Raw genomic sequence first — 20868 nt, forward strand, 5'->3', positions numbered from 1 at the left:
TTTTGTTTTGGATTTGTATAATGCGCTAGGATGCAGAGTCCTGTTTTATGTTCAGTGAAAAATAATGACAAAAGTCTACCTTTCTCATACTGAGGCCCTTTTTTTGATTACAGCCTTTGGGACCATCTTTAGGCAACTATTAAATAGCAGTGTTTTTAAAAATCATGAATTTAGACGATCTTTTAAATAGTACTGAAAAATAACTTCAATATACAAGACATAAATCATTACAAGAAAAACATGACAGTAGAACTTCTTGTCTTTGGAAAAGCCTCCAAGGTCTACAACAGAATCTCATCAACACATAATAAATCACAAAGCAGTAAGAACAAGAAGTATGTCTATATATACATACATACACACACACACAAGCCCAGTAAAACACAAACAATGCAAAATAAATCTGCTGAAGATGGAATTTGATTCTGCAACTATCTTATGAATAAATTTTATAAAAAATTGTTTTCATGTGGTTGGAACAAAGGTATGAGAGTTAGGAATCAAGGCACTTATTACAACTTTTATATCTGTGAAACCAGGACTAGAAGGACAGAATTTGGCACAGGTTCATGTAGCATTTTTTCATATTAGCTGTGAATTATTTTAACCTCAATTTCTGGAAGACACAACACAGCATTTAACACCATACCTTAGACACGTTTATGAAAGAGTCTAAAAATAGAAGCTGTATCAGCTAAAATGTACTTTCTACTGCTCTCTAGAGACGAACAAGAATTTCTTTGCCCTGAAATTGAGAATTATTCAGAAAAAAATATCTTATGGGTCTCTAGGCCATGATCCTACACTGTAGAGACTGTGCCACGGACTTCAGTGTCATAGGCTTTTGCAATAACATAAGCAGTGCTGCAGTACAACCTGTTACTTATGACTAAATGAAAGCATGGAACAAATAATTTGTTAAAAATAAGGAAACTTTAATTGAACTACTATGATTCATTTTTGATGGAACCATTACATGACATTGTATTTTAAGGGAGTCAGATTTACAACTAATTTTATTGCCTGGATATAGTGTACTACCATTACGATAAACAAAAACCACCACGAGCACCACAGCAGCTGTCTCTACTAAAATTGCTAGACTAGTAATTTTCTTTTTTGAACATAAAGACAGTTATAAATAGTTTCCACAAACTTCCACCATATTGTGGCTTCTTCAGCACTTCCATCTAGAACTATGGTTAAATATATACTCTTGGTACTAAAAGAATGATGAAATGTATCTGTGTCATATTATAATGGTAGGAGCACATAATTCAACACATTTTTTCCTTTTATAAAAAAATGCTGCTTGATATACACATTTTACTGCTCTACACAAAAGTAGTGCTTTATAATTTCACCATTTGAATAAATGAAATGTGTTTTGGACTGACAGCATTCTGACCATTACAGATAAACATTTCCTCTAAGCCTGATTTATTGTTATGCAATAAAATGTACATAAACAATTTCCTTCTACCATAACAAGTGTAGGGATCATGTGAGACAAAGCAGGATTTCTGAAGCTTTAGCTACATAGCCCCTGTGGGGCTCCAATGGCTTAACCAACAAAAAACCATTCATATGCAGCAGCCAAGAAATTTTCTACCATATACTGTCATGAAAAAATTACTCTTTCACCTTGTTTCTATAAGAAAGATGAAATACTAAGTCTTCTGTCACTACCATCAATTTACCTTTCACTCATGAGATGTTGAGCATAAACACAGAAACTGTTTTTACTGAAGGATAAAAGTATTTAGACAGCACTGGCTGAAAACAGCCATATCCTAGGAATTAGGATATATTACTATCAGTTTACCCTAAGAAAAAAAAAAAAAAAAGCTGAAAGCTGATTATTATTAGTATCAAGCATTACTGCAAAGTGTACGTGACCATCTGCCAGCAGGCTTGTAATGAATCACACAGGCAAACACAATCATAATGTAACATCACCAGAAGAGAACAAATAGACAAAGGCACGTAACTTTAACCAGGCTTTTGCTACTGTGAAAAAAAGACCAAAATAAAACTTTTGTTTTTAAATGGTTATACTACTTCTACACAGCTTCTCCAAACCCTGACTTTCCTGAAGTGCAAGGTTCAGAAAATAATATAGAAATAGGATGTGTTACAATTACAGCAAGCCAGAAACCTATCAAAACTCTATCAGTAGGACAATACAAACCTTAATTTCTTCCTAGCAATGAATATTGGCTGCAACGAACACTCGGCCCAAGTCTGCTCCTTTTAATCTCTATACATTAATTTCAGCCTCCTCACTCCAGATTTTGCACACTTTTCTGGTGACTTGTTATCACACTATTTCTCATGCAAGTTTATGGAAACACATCCTAGTGTTTCTTTTCTTTTAAGGATCATCTCTCAAGACACTTGGAATAAAATCAAATAGCAAACAAACAAAGACTGCAGCTTTGGTTTATGAAATGTATTCTATGTTTATATACAGAGAAAATTCTGGGTCAGAATCAGCCATCCTGTCAACACTTGGTGTCTTCGTTTAGCAAAAACTTCACATTCACTCATTTTTCATTTCCATGCTGTCCAGACCAGTCAAACGCAGGGAGAAAACTGGTGGCATATACTAACGTTACAAGCAAAATAAGCACTAAAAAGTTTTCTTGTGACCAAAGTGCAGCAGTACATCAGGATTCTATTAGTGAGATCTGCACTTCCGTAATGCTTGAAGCAGCTTGAAGGACAAGAAAGTGGTAAAAAGGAATGACAGACGCTGATTTTTATCATGGAAGATTAGATATGCAGCTAAAAGAGAACTAGCTGGTGTGACACATGTAAATCGTTACAGGACATGATCAAGTGCTCAGATACATAAATCAAGTCCATCAGCCAGGGAAGCCACACAGGTAGGTGGGCAGCTTTCCCAAAATGGGTTCCCGAGCAGTCATCAGATGCATACATAAAGTCTAACAGGTTTCTGAAAGAGTTTTGTCCCAGCTGTCTTGTCTGAATATGCTACATACATCTTAAAAAACATTGCTTGGATAAAATTGGCCTTTTGACTCAGAATGTCTTTGTAAACTAACATTTAAAGGACACAATCCACAAAAAACTGTCTTCCTCCTTTCAGTTTGAGCCAATTTCCCTGGTATGGAAGCAGGATGTACTTCAAGTTCTCATGTCTTCATTGGTAATAAAGGATAAAATTAGTGCCAGGCTCAACAATCTGTCTTTATTAAATAAAAATAGTAATTTGCATTCTCATCCTGAATATATGAAAATTTTTTCTTATCTGCAGCAGTGAATCAAATGAATATGGGGATTATTCTGAGTTGCACAGATACAATGCAGACAGACTAACAGCAAGAGAATATGAGACAGACAAGCAGCATATAACTCGCAGAAAGTGAAAGCCTGATGAAATAATCTTTGAATCAGTATTTAAAGTGAGACCATGGCAGATGTAGTAACTTATTACTGAAAATATGATGAATTGAGGTAAATAGTCTTCAGGATTCCTACTGATTGTGAGTCAAACTGCTTGGAAAAAGTGCATGTGCACTAACTTGTATATTATAAGATGTCCACTGGAAGCCACTACAGTGAGCTTTAGCTACCAAGTGTTATTCAGCTACGCTTTCCTGTTAAACCAGGAAACTTGCTGAACAACTATAGTGACTAACTCCTTCAGTGCTCCTGAAGGCAGGGCACACAATTCCAGTTGAAACTGAAGGTTTCAAAGGTATTCAGTCATGTTTGGATGTAGCTGTACTGAGAGGACTTACTTTTCGTTATGTACAATAAACACATGTATGCCAATAAAGAGGGGCTGATATGTATTAGATATATGAATAGATACAAGGAAAAACTCTCAAGGGCAAAGTCAGATATATAAAATATTACAAGCTTTTACATCATCAATTTTAAAAATGTGAAAGAAAGATCTTTCAATGAGGATTTCTGTAGAATTCACATGTTCAGGATTGCAAATTGAACTACACAGAGATCAAGATTCTGGCTTCCAAAATCATGCTAAAACCAAAATTAGCATTTTTATTAACTTGTCGTCTTCTACTGATGCCTTGCAGAGCAACATTTTATGCTTCTTTAACCACAAGAAAAAAAAAAAATCTTCCCTAAATCTAAACCATCATTTTTACTTTATCTAATTAGTTCAAAATCCAGGATTTAACAGAGCAAAACTGCCAAGCTTTGTTTTGCACTATTTTTTGCACTGGCAACACCAGTATACCCCAAAAGAAGATAACGCTTATTTCTTATCCCAAAACTGTTGAGAAAAGTTAAAATAGCTACAGTTAAGCTTTCAAATATAACATGAAGTACTCATGCACATCAAGTATTAAGAGACTCATATATTTATCCATGTTTATGAATCAGAGACACGTTTGTTACCTAGAGATGCAAAGGGACACATACTAAGATTTTTGAAAGACTCAAAGCAAGTAAGTTTTGACATACTTTCTGTACCACCTTTGCAAATCTGACTGTCATTCACTTATGAAAATTAAGAACATTTTAAAGTTTTAACCATAAAGGATTTGATAGGCTAGAAAGTAAAGAATACATCTTACTATTCTAGATACATGGTCTAGATATCACATTCAGCTCAGAGACATCATTAAAGATGGACTAGAACAGCTGAGACCAGAGTGGAATATAAGCATTAAAACCAGAAAAAGGGCATAGTAATCACTTATTGCTCTCTTTCTGTTCTCTGGCCTGTATCTTTTCTTTCTGCAGGCCTGGCAAGTGTCCCACATAACAGGAGATGTCCTCTATTACACAGCCAAGTCCTGTGCCTCATATGAAAAGTGTATGGGGCATGGCTTTCCATGTATTTTCCTAGAAACCAGTACTAGTAAACTGGAAAAGTAACATCTGTGCTTCCACAGATGAAACATGTATGTATAACATAGCAGACACAGTACCAACCTCAATGTATTTGACATTCATATGCAGAACTGTTAAACAGTCTGAACAGTCTGCAGGTGTCCCGAATGTCAACATTTAGTATTAAGGACTTACAATGCCACTTCCTACTTTTAATAAGAGAAAATTAACTAGGGAAAACAAAACAAAAGAAACAGAAAATAGAGAAGACACTTTTATTCCTTCATTTCTTATCTCATATATCTTAATTTCTGCTGGTCTTCTATTAATTTAAATTACTTCAACCCCCTGTTTTTAATAAGGGGCAGTCCTTACTACACCATCTGCCATCTAATTTTCTGGAAATGAATGCCTCATTCTGACATGAAAGAGCCAGCAAAGATATGGGGTTTAATGAATGAACAATTAACGAATTCATGAACACTGAGAAATCAATGGGAGTGAATCAAGAGTCATTTACTATACAGCCTGGTTCTTGTTTGGACCATCTGTGAAAGGCAGTATGTTAAGTAGTAGTGATACCTTTTGAAAAGACTTTCAGTTGTTTAACTAGTCAAGTGAGCGTTTGGTGAGAAATCTGTTTCTTTAAAGAAAAATCCTCACTGTGTAAATTTCATGCAAATGGCAACTGGTTGAGGATTCACACATTCTAGCTTACTTTTAAAATACACTGCTGTTTCAAATAAAGACAGTTCTTGGCTACTGTTCATGTCATTAACAGCTTGAAAAGCCTTGGGCCATCCTCTGTGAGCAGACACAGGGTATTTGCAAATTACAGTAATGGAGACCAGACCCACATTTTGTCTACTTCAGCAGCTCCTAACCACAATGCACACCACACACCTCAAAAAAAGCTTCTGCCTGATACTAGAAAAGCCTTCGAAATGAGAGGCCCACAAGTTGCCCTTAAAGCATCACCTTTTCCTCAGTCCTCCAGGCTCTCAGTTTATTGAAACCTCCGTCCTAAAAGTATGTGCTATTTTTCTTTATTGGGTGTACTGCAGGCTAAAACTGTACACCAGCAAAGTTAGGTGAGATGTAGGTGAGTGCAGTTTTTCTCCACCGTATTGCAGAACTGGTGAGGTAAAATATCTGAATACAAGGGAACCTGCTTCACACAGAAGAAAATAGAGGTTTTAAAAGTTGGAAAAGAATCTGTTTCAAGTTAATAAAAACCATCAGGAGTCTGATTTTAATGTAAAATTTATAGATTTTTGTCTTGATAATGTCTGTGAAGCACATTGTTTACATTATATGCTGTAAACATTTACATAAGTATTTTTCTTAAACCTGGAAACAAAAGTAGCAATTAAGCAACTGATACCTGAGAATAATTTGACTGCAAATTACTATTAGTCAAGCAGGTTCACTTGTGGGAAACGATAGTCCATGAAACACAGTCTCACTCAGTATTCTGGTAATAGGATTAACTATATTCTCTTAAATTTCACTGCTAGAATTAATAATATAAAATGCAGTTGTTCCACTATTGCAATGAAATTTAAACCACAGTAATTTCCAATATTAAACCACTGCTGTTAATAGTGCTAATAAGCTATGCTTATCAGTTTGCAGGCATTAATATTAACTTTTGGCTGATGGTTTTAATTTCATGACTGTGAGAAAATGGAATTACTTCAAATATATTAATTATATTTTTATCTGAAGAGGGATATTTTTTCTATAAGCACTTTTCACATGGAGGTCCAACATAAACATTTTTCTTTCTTTCAACAAAATGATGTGGTTTAATGAGAGAAATTAAAGATGAAAAAGCTTATTATGTCACCTAATTCTTACTGCTGCCAGTATAGGATTTTCCTTTACATATTTCAGTGTTTTGGCAAACCATATTAAATTACTCATGCAATGGGGATTCCATCACTTCTCATGAGAGGCTTTTCTACAGCCTAATAGATCTTAGCCTCTGAAAATATTTTTGTACTTGGTATGAAATTAAAATGAAGTGTAAGCCATAGCTCCCAACGATTTCCCTGCCTGTGGTTGTCCTGCCTGGAATACTGCACAGCTGCTTGAAAATTCAGTCCTTTGCTAGCCCATCCCTTCTCTCCATTTGTTAGGGAGGGCTGCAAGTGGGTTCTGGGACAGGCACTGTTTAAACATTTCAGCAGACATTTACCAAAGCTATAATGCTCTTAACCTTGAAAAATGTGAAAGAATTGTGAATGCAGTTAGACCCAATTTCTTTATGGTCTGCTTTTTAATCAAGTCACAGTTCAAGTGCTGAAAGAGATGAGAGTCAAAACAATAAAGCTGGGATATAGTAGTCTGAAAATTGTAAGAAAATTAAAATAAATGTGATAATATAATAACACTTCAAATTGAGACAATGGGGCACATCTCAAAACTGGAACAACCATCACTTCTTCCATAAGTCAAACTGGAAATTTTAACAATAGAAAATAAATCAGCTGATTTAAAACTATTTTCTCATCATCTTTTGTAGAAAAGTGCTTTGTAAAAGGCTCTGGTCTTTCCTACGCAGTTAACAATGGGGTTTTTATAATAAGCATGAGGCCAGCTCTTGTACTATCTAGTGACCTGCATGCCATTCATCTCACCTAACTTCAGATGCTTTCACCTGAGCTGGTTTCTCAAGAGTCAGTCTCCTTATGATCAATAAAGAAATCTCTCTGGCTCTGCAAGGAAGCCTTGGATGATCTGATGTTTATATTTAATCAAAGAATCCCACCTTGGCACCTTACTCAAGAATACAATGATCAATGATGGAAAAGGAAACTATTCTAAGCTGGCTGATTTAAGAGAGATTCATCTAATTTACTTGTCATCATCAAGTAAATATTTTAAATTTAATACAAACATTTTTATTCTTAAAAATGATACTTGAATAGTCAACAAACAATGGAAGACAGAAATTAGTAGAACAACATCAGCTGTTTATTAATTTTATGGATCAGATTTGAAGTTATTAATGTTTAAGAAAAATGTTGTTCACTGGACATTGCTATTAATAACATCCCACAGGCTACATCTGAAGCAGTAGCAACCTCTAATACATCATTTTACACTAAAGATGAAAACTTATTTGTTATTTAGAATAGAATTTGATCACAGATTTGACTGAAGATATTGACTTAAGAATCAAGTGAGAAGATACAGACCTTCTATAATCAAGTTTATCCTTAAGTTAGGAAGTGAAGATTGAACTGATAATATTCATAAATATATGTTAGAGTCTGGCTATGGCTAGCCTGAATGTGAACTCATTTTCAGACAATACAGACAACCAGTGACTGCCTCTGAATTTCATTTACATGTATTTCTAGTGGGACAAAATAAAGATTTTTTCAAATATTTTAATTTTCTCTATGTAGTGAAAATACTCAGTAAAAATTCAGATTTAGATAAAGCAAAAGAGAAGTAAAAGGACTTTCTATTTAGTTTATATTTCAAGAAAAAATACCATTTAAATGATAGGGTATTCATAAGACATTTGATCTTCTGTACACATTCTGCTGGAGATGGAGGATTATCTTTCCAGCAGATGATTTATTTGGGGAGATAAATAACAGGCTGTTACTCAGCCAGTAGGGTACTTATGTTAATATTTACCCAGCAGTAGGATATTCACTCCTACCATGTGGTGGTAAATAGTCCACAAAGGAGCCCTACTCTTGGTATCAGTATGCAGGTAATCTTTCTTTTTTTCCATCACAGGTTCTGATGCCCAACTAACAAGAGGAAAAAAAAAAAAAAAAAAAAAAAGGCAAGAGCATACTTCCTTTACTTGTGCATCAGTGATACCAATGATAAAAAGAACCCCACCCCCAGTTTTTGGTGCAGAATCAGCAAGAGGCTTGGTACTGTTTTTGAGAACTATTACTGGACTATGTTTATTAGTATTGAAGTAAGCAAAGATTTATCTTTATGGAGTGCAAAAATAGTATGCAGCTGCTCTATCCTCTCCAAATTACATATCCATAATACAGTTCAACAAATATGAATATATGAAAATACACTGCAAATATTTTTCTTGCACTCTCCATAAAAAGGTTAGCATATGTACAGTATTTTTTTCTTGAGGGAAACAGATGTCAGGAACTAGGTACCTTACTGTTGCCATAAATGTCCTCTCTCTCTGTGAAAGCTTTGTTTATTCCTCTTATACAGTTTCTCATTTCCTTTTCATTCTCTCTTTGACATCAGTTTATCTTTGAATTCAGAATCTTGAACATGCTCTTTGGAAGTATGACATGCTGTTTTTATCAATGAAGGGTGCTGTTACCAGAGGTGGGAACCTTCCACTAACCTGAATGACTGCTTACAGAAGAAAGGTTTAAATCACAAGGACTAAGGTTATTTGGAAGGCAAGATTACCGTCAACTGCTTAGACATTTTAAAAATACATTCCTTTAAACAAATGGCATATACATTTTTCTTTAAGATGTCAGCAAGACAGATTTCTCATTTTCCAAAAGCTTTCTGGATTCTTTCACATCCTACTGCCTTCCCACATCAACATAATTCAACACTCCAGTAACACGGTAAAAGTCAAAACCTTGCATAAAGATTCTAGCTTTAAAGTGTCCAAATACACAAAACTATAACTTAAAGTTTTCAAATGAGCATGAAACAGTACATGAGCATAAGGAGTATGAATATCTCTGTTAATCTTTTCATATACAATCCAATAAAGAAGAGTAAATGCGCATGTGCTACAGAAACAATTTTTAAAAATGGGATTTAAAGGACTTCGTAGAACTAGTTTCTCCACATTAGCACAGAAGCTTTTTCATTCATTTTCAAACTGATGGTAACCTCTTTAAACAAGTGCTGTACTATACTTTGCCCAGTATGGGGGATAGACAAGGCACAGCACTTAAAACTATCAAAGTTATTGAGTAGTCCAGTTGTGAGATACTTGACATTAGCTGAAATTTCCATGTTAATTTTGTACTCATGCTATTCAACTTTAAGATGTAATTACACTTGTTACCTGCTAAAATTTGCTGTCATCACATAACTCTGAAGAGAATGAACAAAGCCTTTGGGTGCTATAGCCAAACAATATAAAAATATTAAGGAGGAAGGATGTATAGCAACTATTCTTCATAATCATGGGACTCACTTCCTACTTCAGTATGTGGGTGATTCATCTCTTAAAGATTAAAATAACATTCATTATTAAAAAATGTTCACAGTAAGAAAAACTACCATCTGTGCTATGAATACCAACTTCGTTAATGTGTTGTGAGAATCTTCTTAGATATCTGCACAGATTATTTGTATAGATTACAGTTATATAGGTATTTGTACATTGTACTTTAGAAGTCCCTTGAAAATTTGGAATGATAAATAAAATCTTTATAAAACTAATAAAACAGTAAAAAATAAGAAGCATGTTGCATTTAAGAAAGTTCTGGAAAGTGGAAGTCATAAAGACATAAATTTCAAAAAATATACATTCATGTTATTTTTATTGTTTAAGATGAGATACCACAAAGTTCCAAACTAAATTAACAAGACCAAATATATTTTATGTGGTGGCATCTACAGCATCCTAAGTGTATGTGTATATGCAGATTTAAGTATGCATATATATAAAACTATGATTTATGATTTAATGTTAATATGATCTCAAATATGATCTCAAAAAGCCCTGAGCATTGTTGTGTAACAAAAGTTACAAATAAGTTTCAAAATAAGTCTATAAATGGAAAATATGGTCACATTAAATGTCAGGTTAACTGAGAGACTTCCCAACTGTAACCAAGACAGCCCAAAACATTGGTCCAGTGAGTGTCTGTGAAGTAAGCAATGAAGCTGAGTTATTTGGTTGAAGAGATGCTGCACTTAGAGCCTTCAAAAATGGAAACACATTTGAGGCAATTAAATAGATAAGTGAACCTCTGACAGTTGTCTAACAAGTATTATGAAAATAAGGTTGAGTATTATTTACTAAAAGGGGCAGAACTAATAAAATAAGCTTCATAAATAGATCACATTTCAAATGTTACTGAGGAGTCAAACAGAACATATTACAAAATTCAGTGTGTTGACGATCGGCGTAAGAATTTTATAGACATTCAAAAAAGTGTAGAATCAAAAAAGGGAGAGAATAAAATACCAAATAACAAAGGGATATAAAGATAGCTTGCAGATTATAGATTGAATAAATTGAAGAGTGTTGGCAGTATCAACTGCAAAAGAGAATACGGGGCTAGCAAGCAAGCATTTCCAAGGGTAGATATAAATTCTAGTTTTGGCCAATTCACACTTCAACTAATGGTGTAGCATCTAGGAAAAATATAATTTGCTGAAATAATGGATTGGATCTTTCAAGGCCAGATGGAAACGCACTGAGTCACCAAGACAGTGATAACTGAAATTTTCAGTGGATTAGATTACTGACCTCTTGTCCCTTCAAAAAAGTAAGTACAATACGAGAATTACTGGGTAAATGACCTCCCTTTGTAAGGAAGGGCACTCAAAGGAGACGTGGACGAACATCAGAGACAGAACAGAGAGATGACTATGAATTCACAAGATGTTACAACAGATGTTCTGAATGATTAGAAATAATCAGCAGCTGAGAAAGTGAGTGGAATCCTGACATTTTGTTAAACAAGTAATGAGAGACCAGTGGAGAAGGTCTGATGCAATAAAAAGAATAATAGGCAAGTGGCGGGGAAAGGAGAAATGATTGGTAAGATATTACTGTTAATTTTAAAAGTACTAAAGAACTGAATTATGGGTCTTGCTAAAACAATATGTTTTGGCTTAATGGAAAACATAATAATCTGGCACTTATCTGTTTTGAGATCTTAAACTCTTTGAACAAGACAAGATTTTTAGCAGACTGAAAATCTAGTAGGGTTCAAGATACTGTTCCCTGTTTTTTAAGTTATGAGTTCACGAGTCTTGTCCTTGTTGACATTTGTTCCTGAGAACTATGTTAAAATACTCCCAGTTAAAGAAAATATTTTGAAGCCAACAAACAGAACTACCATAAACTAACATTAAAGTACCAGGAACCAAAGGTGGGGACTTAATATTGAGTGTCAAAATGTAAGGAATGTAAATACCAGGAATATATAAAATACTTTATTAATTTATTCCAAGTTTCAGATTTTTTTTAATCTCAGATTTGAATTTGCAGTTCGACATTCTCACACTACAGCATTTTCAGTTATATATGTAGATCAAATATCCCTCTAAGAATGTAGCACCAAAAATGCTTGTTCTCATTGTTGTGCCTTTATTTTGCACATATTTTGTTATGTATTTTTTTCTCTTGCTAAAACATGAAGACTGCTGAAATGAGAACTTGCTTATCTACTAAATCAACACCTCAAATGTTTTAGGTGGCAAAGTCTGCAGATATAGCCCAAAGTCAACATTTTCTTATATTACATCCATTTTTATTTATTTTTTTTACTTCCTTTTCTATCAGAGGTCTCACAAGATCTCTGCATTTGCCTGTCAAACAGAAGCTGTGCAGCTGTAAGTAAAATGATAATTGGAAAGATAATGTTAGTGGTATTCAGGCATCTCTCTCAAAGCAGCTTAGTCATATGCTGTATGGAATAAAAGCAGGGTTGGCTGAGTAAGGGAATTTGCTGTTTCCCAGGAAAAGCAATTGCCTGAAACACATCTGGCAAAATGTTCTAAATGTTTAGTTTTGACAAAATATACACTTCATCACTTATAAGGTGAGTTCTGTAGAGTGAGTATCTTCTTTCTAAAAGGTGAAAGCTCTAATTTGTACTTTAAATATACCAAGCCACTATTTGCTATTTTATGTCAAATACTATATACTCTCAGCTATAACACAAGCAGGAAATCCCAGATTAAGCATCAATATTTCATTTTGCAGAACAAATGTATCATAAGTGCAAACATGTCACTCCATATCTTCAGCACAAATAAAAGATGAAGAAAACAAAGAACATTAAAAAAATACTGAGACAAAGCAACTGGTCTGAACTATAACTTTTTACTGAATTTCATACTGGCATATATAAGATTTCATGCCAAATGATTTACATTCCTTCATACTTCGATATGGCTAAGAATGAGATGTTTCTTTTCATAATTGACAGGAGCTAGATCTTCTCTGTCATTCAGCTTTTCTAGAATAAGCCCTGCCCTGCAAGACTTGTTATGCCTCTGAGGCTCTGTAAAAAGGCTGTATTCAAGCATCTTCCTTCCTCCTCCTCAGTATTCAAGGACGCAAATGTATTTAACTTGCCTTACTTTTCACACCAGTTTTCTAAATTTAGCCGTTACTACTTTCTTTCCCCCTGAACTCTGCCTGGCTTTGAGTCCCTGGGGAGGCAGAGAAGACCACTTCCTCCTCCACAGCTGGGAAAGCTGCTCCCAAAGGGATGGAAAGGGTGAAGGATCACAAACAAATGCTCGAGAAGATGCACCAAATACAGCACTATCCCGTAGTGAAGGGTTAAAGGGACGTATATTTATTTTGTTGGCAAGGTGAACACTCACTAACTTGCCTGGGCAGTGGGAAAGAGCACTTCATTAAAGCAGTACTAGTCCATCAGACCCAGATGGGGAAATAGCAAAATCCTCCCTCGGTTATGCGTGTGAATATGTGCGTGCTGGGGGCTGTATTTCAGCTATTGCCACTGCAGCCAGGAAGTGTCAAGGAAAAGTTGGGGAAAACATTACCACAGTGTACCTTGGGGTGTTACTCAAAGAGCTGGATGAGAAGCACAGCACAACTGGCGATTCCTGCTGTGCCGGTAAGGGTCTTCCACCAGGCATTTGCTGGCATTTCACACAGTGAATACCTGCACTTTCCATACTTTTTCCCTGAACTGCCGACAGCTGCCATAGCAACTGGCCACTCATTCATTCATTCAAAACAAGACAAAACAAAAAACGTACAAGGTAAACTGATTTCTCTCTCCAGTATTCATACAACCACAGTTCTCCCTAGTGGAGGTCCAAGATACAGCAAGCTTTGCAGGCAGCCTCCAAGTTCAGTTTTGTTCCTGGCCCCGTTACTGCTCAAGGGCCTCCCAGGGTCATGTACTGGCCTTTCCTAAAGGAAAACAGACTCCAGACCAAACCTTTAGAGACATGCCAGTCTCTCCTCAAAAACCCAGCAAAACTGAGCTGCAAGATTAGGCTGGTGATCTGACTCACTGGCGCAACACACGGATGGCAAACTTGATAGCAACTCAAAAACTATTGATCTAATCACGCTTCTCATGGAAATCCTGTGTAACAGTTTCTCAGTATTCCTTAATTCTTGTCTCTTATATGTCCCTTGAAGAGACACGTAATAACTGAAAACTTCTAAGAGACTACACTGGTGAGTCTCATTTTTCCCTTTAATATCTCACTAAGGGATTAAAAACACCATGAAAATATAAGCAGAAAAATTCAGATTATCTTCCAGCTCTCATTCATTCATTCTCCTCATCCAGATTTCAGGACTGGAATATTCCTATTTGCAGCACTACTCTTGTGCAGGCCCCATATTCCTTGGGCTAGCTGTGAGAGGAAAAGAAAGCAGGGAATGGACCAATTCAATTTAAGGACAGTTAAACACAAGTCATAACAGGAAACTCTCATTTAACTTAAAAATAATAAGTATTGGAATTAAAGACAAGAACAAATTTGAATGTCTGGCTAGATACCTAGAAATGCTTCAAGGAGTCTAATGTATAAATCTAATCCATAAATCTGTCTTCATTGCATAAGAGCAGGTTTCTCAACCTGCAAAAGGTTTTCAGTGTGCAAAAGACTGTTATGTACATGGATTAAACATTTTTCCAAAAATTTCAATGTACTGAAAAGTGGAAATGACTATGCAGAAAGATTTTGAATCTTCTTTAACAATGCAGGTACCTGTTGCATTAATTTGCTTTGCTGTTGCAACAGGAAGTTGAATGGATGGGAAATGTCTACTTTTTATGGCAAACCCTATGGATATCTACATTTTGTAGAAAATATTCTTGACTGGCATAGTCAAGAACTCCAAACATCTCTTTCCATTTCCACTGTCTGGAAGGATGAAGGATGGCAGATGAACAGCTCACAGGAAGCAAATGTGACAAATTAGTTGCACAGGTCACAGTCCAATTCCAAGCCAAGCCTTACTGGGACTCTCCAGAACTGAATTTTATAGATTTCCCTTTCCAGAGGTAACAACATGTTATGTAAAGGAATTCCAACAACATCCAACAATATAAGCAAATGAATTTTAGCTGCTATATCAGTTTCTGACAACCCCTGAACACAATTTTCATGGTATAAAAAGTAAAAACCTATATTCATACACTAAATAAAACATAGCATGTTGTATAGGAAAGTCTGTCCTAAGAGATCATGAGGCACATTGGGATTTTCCTCATATAAGAGGAATTTTGGTCTCTAATCCGTGTTAGCCAGCCTAGTGTGGCATTCCCTTTGTTTATTTTAATTATGAAAAATCTACAGTTTCCAGACCTAAACGTAGCAGAACTCTCAGGCAGTTTCTCTTCAGGAATCAATATCCTATTCCAAGAAGTTGTTTGCTGCAACAGAGAAAGTGAACTCCTCCAAAATTCAGTGGAATCAGCTTTTTCCCAGGGTTTGGTAAGTCAGTTAGTAATTTTTGGCTTTTTCAATATCACTAGGAGTGGGAAGGAAGGAGAAACTCTTATTTACAGCCTTTTTATACAGACAAATAATTACTTTATTAGATTTTCCTTCACCTTTTCCAGGTATTTCCCTCTTCCAAGGGCCCAGGATGGGGCTAGCAAAAGCTGACAGAATAAATGCTCTTCATCCATGCCACATCTGGAGGAGTGCCTGACTTCCACTTGCTCTGTAAAGTTGTTCCCTTTTTCAGTCCCAGCTGACTTTTGATTTGCATCTCTTGTTATCACTTTCAGAGTTAGCTGTTTAATATAGACCAAAAATAAAATAAAAAAAGGGCTTGAAAACATTTACTTCTTGAAGTGATTAAAAATGGTTATTCAGGTCAGAGAGACAGTAAAATACAGAGGCTGCATTTGACTGAAAACTTTTAATTAAAGCCCCTGTCTCTTGTTCTCTTTGCAAGGATGTGCCCAAGCCTGCTTTTGCATGCCTAGGAGAGTGTCTTTCTCTGTAATTACACAACATATAAACCACAAGCTAAATTACATCTTGGTTCAGTGTATTAAAAAAAATAAGAAGCACAAACAAGCACAGGAACTATTTTTTTTTTTTTTTTTTTTTTAGCTATTTTTGACAGCGTTTAAGAATGATCCCTGCTGCAAAGAGTTTACAAGCTCCTTCTGCAAACATAGTTGGAGGCGATCGGAACTGATTTTTCATCCTAGGAAATTCTTAATGAGAGCTGCTGCTGCTGCAGGGACGTGTGGGGGTCCCGTAACACCCGCTCCTCCCCAAGGGCTCTCCGACATCCCACTCTGGGCTGCGCGCTCGCCTTTTATTCCGAGGGTGAGCGACCCCCCCGTGGTCAGATAGCGGCTCGGGAGGGAGGAGCGGAGCTCTCCACATGTCTGCCTTCCCTTATCAACTTATCATATAAGGAAAGGAGAGTGATTGATTCGTTTACCGAGCGGTAAAATCAGGACGAAGCTGAGCAGAAGGAAGCGGTGAGGCTTTTTTGGGGGAAAGGAAGGCAGAGCCTGCAGCCACGGTGGGACTGCTCTTCCTTTCTGCATCTGACAGCTGAGGGCACGACTGGGGGGAGTACGGCGTGGGACTGGGACGGCCAGAAAGTCCAGCCCTCGTTCAGACAACACATGGCAGCAGAGCACTGAATTTCTGCACAGGTTAACTTCGATCTGGGCTCCTGTCAGCACACCAAGGCGCTCCGGATCTGCTGGCTGGCCGCAGGAATTAAAATGCAGCTGACTGTTTACTTCACTTGGAGCTGCAGCATTTTCCTAGCTTCGGGATACAACTCCTTCAGTAAAAGCATGGAGACTATCGGCAAGAAGCAGTACCAGGTTCAGCACGGGTCGTGCAGCTACACCTTCCTCTTGCCTGAGACAGACAACTGCCGATCTTCCAGCTCTTACGTCTCTAACGCCGTGCAGAGGGACGCACCTCTAGACTATGATGATTCAGTTCAAAGACTGCAACTACTTGAAAACATCATGGAAAACAACACCCAGTGGCTAATGAAGGTAGGATAATATTTCTATCCTAAAAATTTTATTTGTAATATCTCATTATCTATTTCATTTTTTTAAGTTCACAAAACACACAATCTAATCTAGCTTTCTGAATTGCTTTTCTATCTACAGGTTATTTCAAAGTCTGAGAACTTAATTTTATAGACTAGCAAGGAACAGATAACTTCACTGCTCTGCAGACCTTGTGCTTTAAAGTTTGTCATTGCATTTGAATTGCTTGGACACATAGTGATTACATAGGCAGTCAGACAGCAATCACGTCTGAAAACTGTGACATGAAAGAGCCAGCTAATAATTTATAATGATCTGACAGGGGCTATTTTATCTCTATTTAAACAATATAGAACATGCCTTTATCTGAGGCGGGTCTTAAAAATATATATTTGAAACATGATCTTGAAATTTGCATGCAGAAATTAGCATATGTAAGCCACGCTGACAAAGTGTTGTAATTCAAAGACTGCACGTCTGCCTTGCAGTGAAGTTAGCCTAGTTAAGTGACAGAACTTCAAGAAAGTTCATTGGCGGATATCCTTCTCATCCTGTAACACTTCCACTCAAGCATAAAATATTCACAGAAAAAAAATATTCTGGAAAAGGTGTTTTGGATGCCACATAGCTTCCTGTAATGCCACTCCAATGTAACTGAAGGAAAATGACATTGATTGCCAAAGCGGCAACATGTGTAAAATAAGACCTGGAACATCAGAAAAAAATCATATTGCATAAATTCTTAACACTACCAGAAAATAAGCCTGATCACAATTACACATCTTTATAGGAACTCACTTGATCCTAAATGCTACACTAGTCAATATATTTTGATTTAACAAAGCTTTATTTGACTGGTACCTGAAAAGGTGCAATAGTGTAGTTTAATTGCATCATAAATTCATAATCCTAAATTTGTGCCTCGTACCAAGATGCCTATCTTCTAAGCAGTAAATATTTTGAGGACTTAACTGAGCAGTTGACACAGGAACTGGAAACAATTGTTCAAGTGATGCCATAAAGGGCTTCTTTCTTTAAGAATGAAATATTTGTTGCAAAGGGAGAGAATTCATAATTATCTGCAATGAGTAGCCACTTTTGATGCTAAGGTTGTTTCATTACAAAAACGTTTTGCAATAGGGTTCACTTCTCTCATCAGTTACAGAGGTACGGAATTAGCATGATAGAATCAAAGAAACCTGCTAGCGAATTTGCATGAGAAACAGAAGCCACACTTCAAAGTAGAAACAATAGTGCTTTCATCTACCTGAAAATGAACCTTAAGGCTTAAATCCAAAATGCACACACTTGAAGCCTGAAGTGTGGGCAGTTAAATTTGTCTTTGTGGGCTTAGAATGCTTAATGGAGACACCCACATTTTCAAGTGTTGGGTAAAATGTCAGATCAGTAGTCCTTTTTTTTTTTTTTAATCTCACAGGCAAAACTTCCCTCCACGTATGGGCTAACCTTTCTATTTATTAATTTACAGTGCTTACTATTGTAATGTTAAAACCAACATTAACAGATGTGCAGTGCAGGATGAAAAACACACAAAGTAAAACAGCCTAATCTCCCCAGCTGGTAAGCAATTTCCTAACATAAATAGTAAAATCACACACAACACTCCAGTGCTAAATGCCACTTAAGTAGGCAAACACAGTATCATAAGTGACATCAGGTAAACAGAAAGCAGTAGGCAAATTCCAGCATCCTTATTTAGTAAAAACTATGCTTTTTCCTGTCAGCCTCTGGGAAGTCAGCTACAAGAGGAATAGGATAAGTATATCCAACCAGTTCTTTGGGGGATCAAAAAGCAGATTCTATTTTACAAGACAGAGTAGGGTTTTATTTGAGCAAAGATTTCCAGGTAAGATGCTTTAGAATAGCCTTTTTTTTTTTTTTTTTTTTTTTTTCTCCTAGCCGTTCCACAGCTAAACATCCTGTAAAATAACTCCTGTTTGCCTTTTTCACTATTTTAACACCTGCTCTTTATGTCATCTGTTTTGTTCACAAAGAGGTTCCAACAAAAGTAGCTTTTCCTCATATTTGCTTTGCTAGTGACACCTGGTCTACTAAGTGAAGATGAAAAGCAAACAATAACCTTTAAAGTTGCTTATTGAGTTTACTTGCTGTGGTTTTTATTTCTTAAGATCATTAATACACATTCCTGGGTTCATATTTCAATTTACCAAAATATAACACCAGCTTTGTCGAGGCTTGCCAAAAAAAAAAAAATGTTTACTTAGTTTATGTACTATACTGAAAGTGTAATATGAGATTGATTTTAAAAATAACCTGACGCTAATTTCTCAGCAATTGCACAAAACCTGCTTTATGTCTTGCTTTTTTTTTTTTAAAAAAATAGTTTTACTCATTTTTTTCCGAAGTTGCATAAAGAAGAAAAATAAATTTTTTAGTGTGAATTAACATTTAAAAGTTGTTCCTGAAGTGTTGCACATCCCAAAACATTTTTACACTCCTCCCCCCATCCTGCCTTTAATCCATCAACTAAAGGAAACATTATGTTTCTGAATGAACTCTAGGCTGTATGAATGGAACAGCATGGGAAGTGTGCGCTTTATCTGGTTAATGGACAAACACAATGGGAAGAAAATTTGTTAAGCAGGGCCAGGTTCTTTTCTGCTCTGGTCCTGCATACAGAGCAGAAGACTTTGTTCTATCACTGCTGCAAGTTCAGTTGCTGCTTCATGAAAACATTTTATTTATTTTTTTGTTCAAACAGTTTTAACGCCTTACACCATCACTGTACAGACCATACATAAAACTGGAATGTCTTTCAAAAGGAGATTACGTTTAAGCGTTCGGATGACATACTAGAACAAACCACTATTCCACCTAATCCAGTGTTTAGCAGTAAGCCAGTAAGCAATGCTGCAGAGCAAAGGCCAAAACTCTAGATCAACTTGCAATAAAAAACCTGAAATGAACTTTCTGCTTTGACATTTCCTACTTTGGGATCAGTTTGTGCAGACATGTAAGATATATATTTCTTAAAGTGTTTGTATAGGTAGGGAGAACAAGCCTCTCGTTAATAAGATTTTCAGTTAATTTGAGAGGGTAGGAGGATGGTAATACAGATAAGGTACGAGACTGGAGCTTCTAAATGTAGTTATACATGTTGAGTATTATCCTTGAGAATTTCTTTATATAAAAAAACACTAGGTTTTCTAGAATATGTGTTTCTCATAAGGTCCACAATTAAAAATATCTCTATCTAAATTAATGACAATGTTACCATTTGGATCATGGCAATTCTACTGCAGGAACTGCATTTTTTTTCCAGATATTTGGCCATTGAAATAACTGAATGCTGACTTGAATTTAGTTCTTAGTACATAAACTAGATCCTACTTTAGACTACAAGGAGGTAGGACTCTGTCCAAAGCAATAGTGTAAAAGAAATGGGTCATGCTTTGTCTTTCCCGTTAGAAAATATTGAAAAGAATTTATGAACAAATTGTTGATAGCGTATGGCATATAGGGTACTATATTTTTTAGTTTATCAGCAGGTCAAAAGTCTAGAAAATAAAAGTCAGGAGTCAACATTAAACCTAAAGGCAGAACTTCACCTTGAACCATCCCAGCAGACTAGGAGAGGAACACTTTGCTGATAGAGATGTAGCATCTCTGAACTGAGATTTGTTTTTCCTGATCCTGGAAGCTAAAAACCCTTCGTCATTTTGAAACATGTTTCTTCTCTAGGGGAAACAAATTCAGATGTTTTAAGATGTATGGGAGTGGATATGCATAATATTTTATGAATAAGTACCTACAAATGGTTATAATTATTATAATACTTAAGATACAGTATACAGTGGTG

General features: G+C 36.0%; 2 protein-coding genes across 4 annotated transcripts in view; one reads left to right on the top strand and one right to left on the bottom strand.

Moving 5' to 3' along the window:
- Positions 1–20868, bottom strand: part of MCPH1 (microcephalin 1) — a 126495-nt gene that overhangs the window by 20564 nt on the left and 85063 nt on the right. The window lies entirely within an intron of this gene.
- Positions 16194–20868, top strand: part of ANGPT2 (angiopoietin 2) — a 44158-nt gene continuing 39483 nt past the window's right edge. The window contains exon 1 of one of the 3 annotated variants that reach the window (XM_035321160.1): positions 16194–17027. In XM_035321160.1, coding sequence (XP_035177051.1) covers positions 16743–17027 — 285 coding nt within the window. In that variant the 5' untranslated portion in view covers positions 16194–16742. The remainder of the gene's footprint in view (positions 17028–20868) is intronic. The other 2 variants (XM_035321159.1, XM_035321161.1) reach the window with 2 other exon arrangements.

This window comes from Oxyura jamaicensis, chromosome 3 (assembly GCF_011077185.1).
Source record: "Oxyura jamaicensis isolate SHBP4307 breed ruddy duck chromosome 3, BPBGC_Ojam_1.0, whole genome shotgun sequence".
Lineage (NCBI taxonomy): Eukaryota > Metazoa > Chordata > Aves > Anseriformes > Anatidae > Oxyura > Oxyura jamaicensis.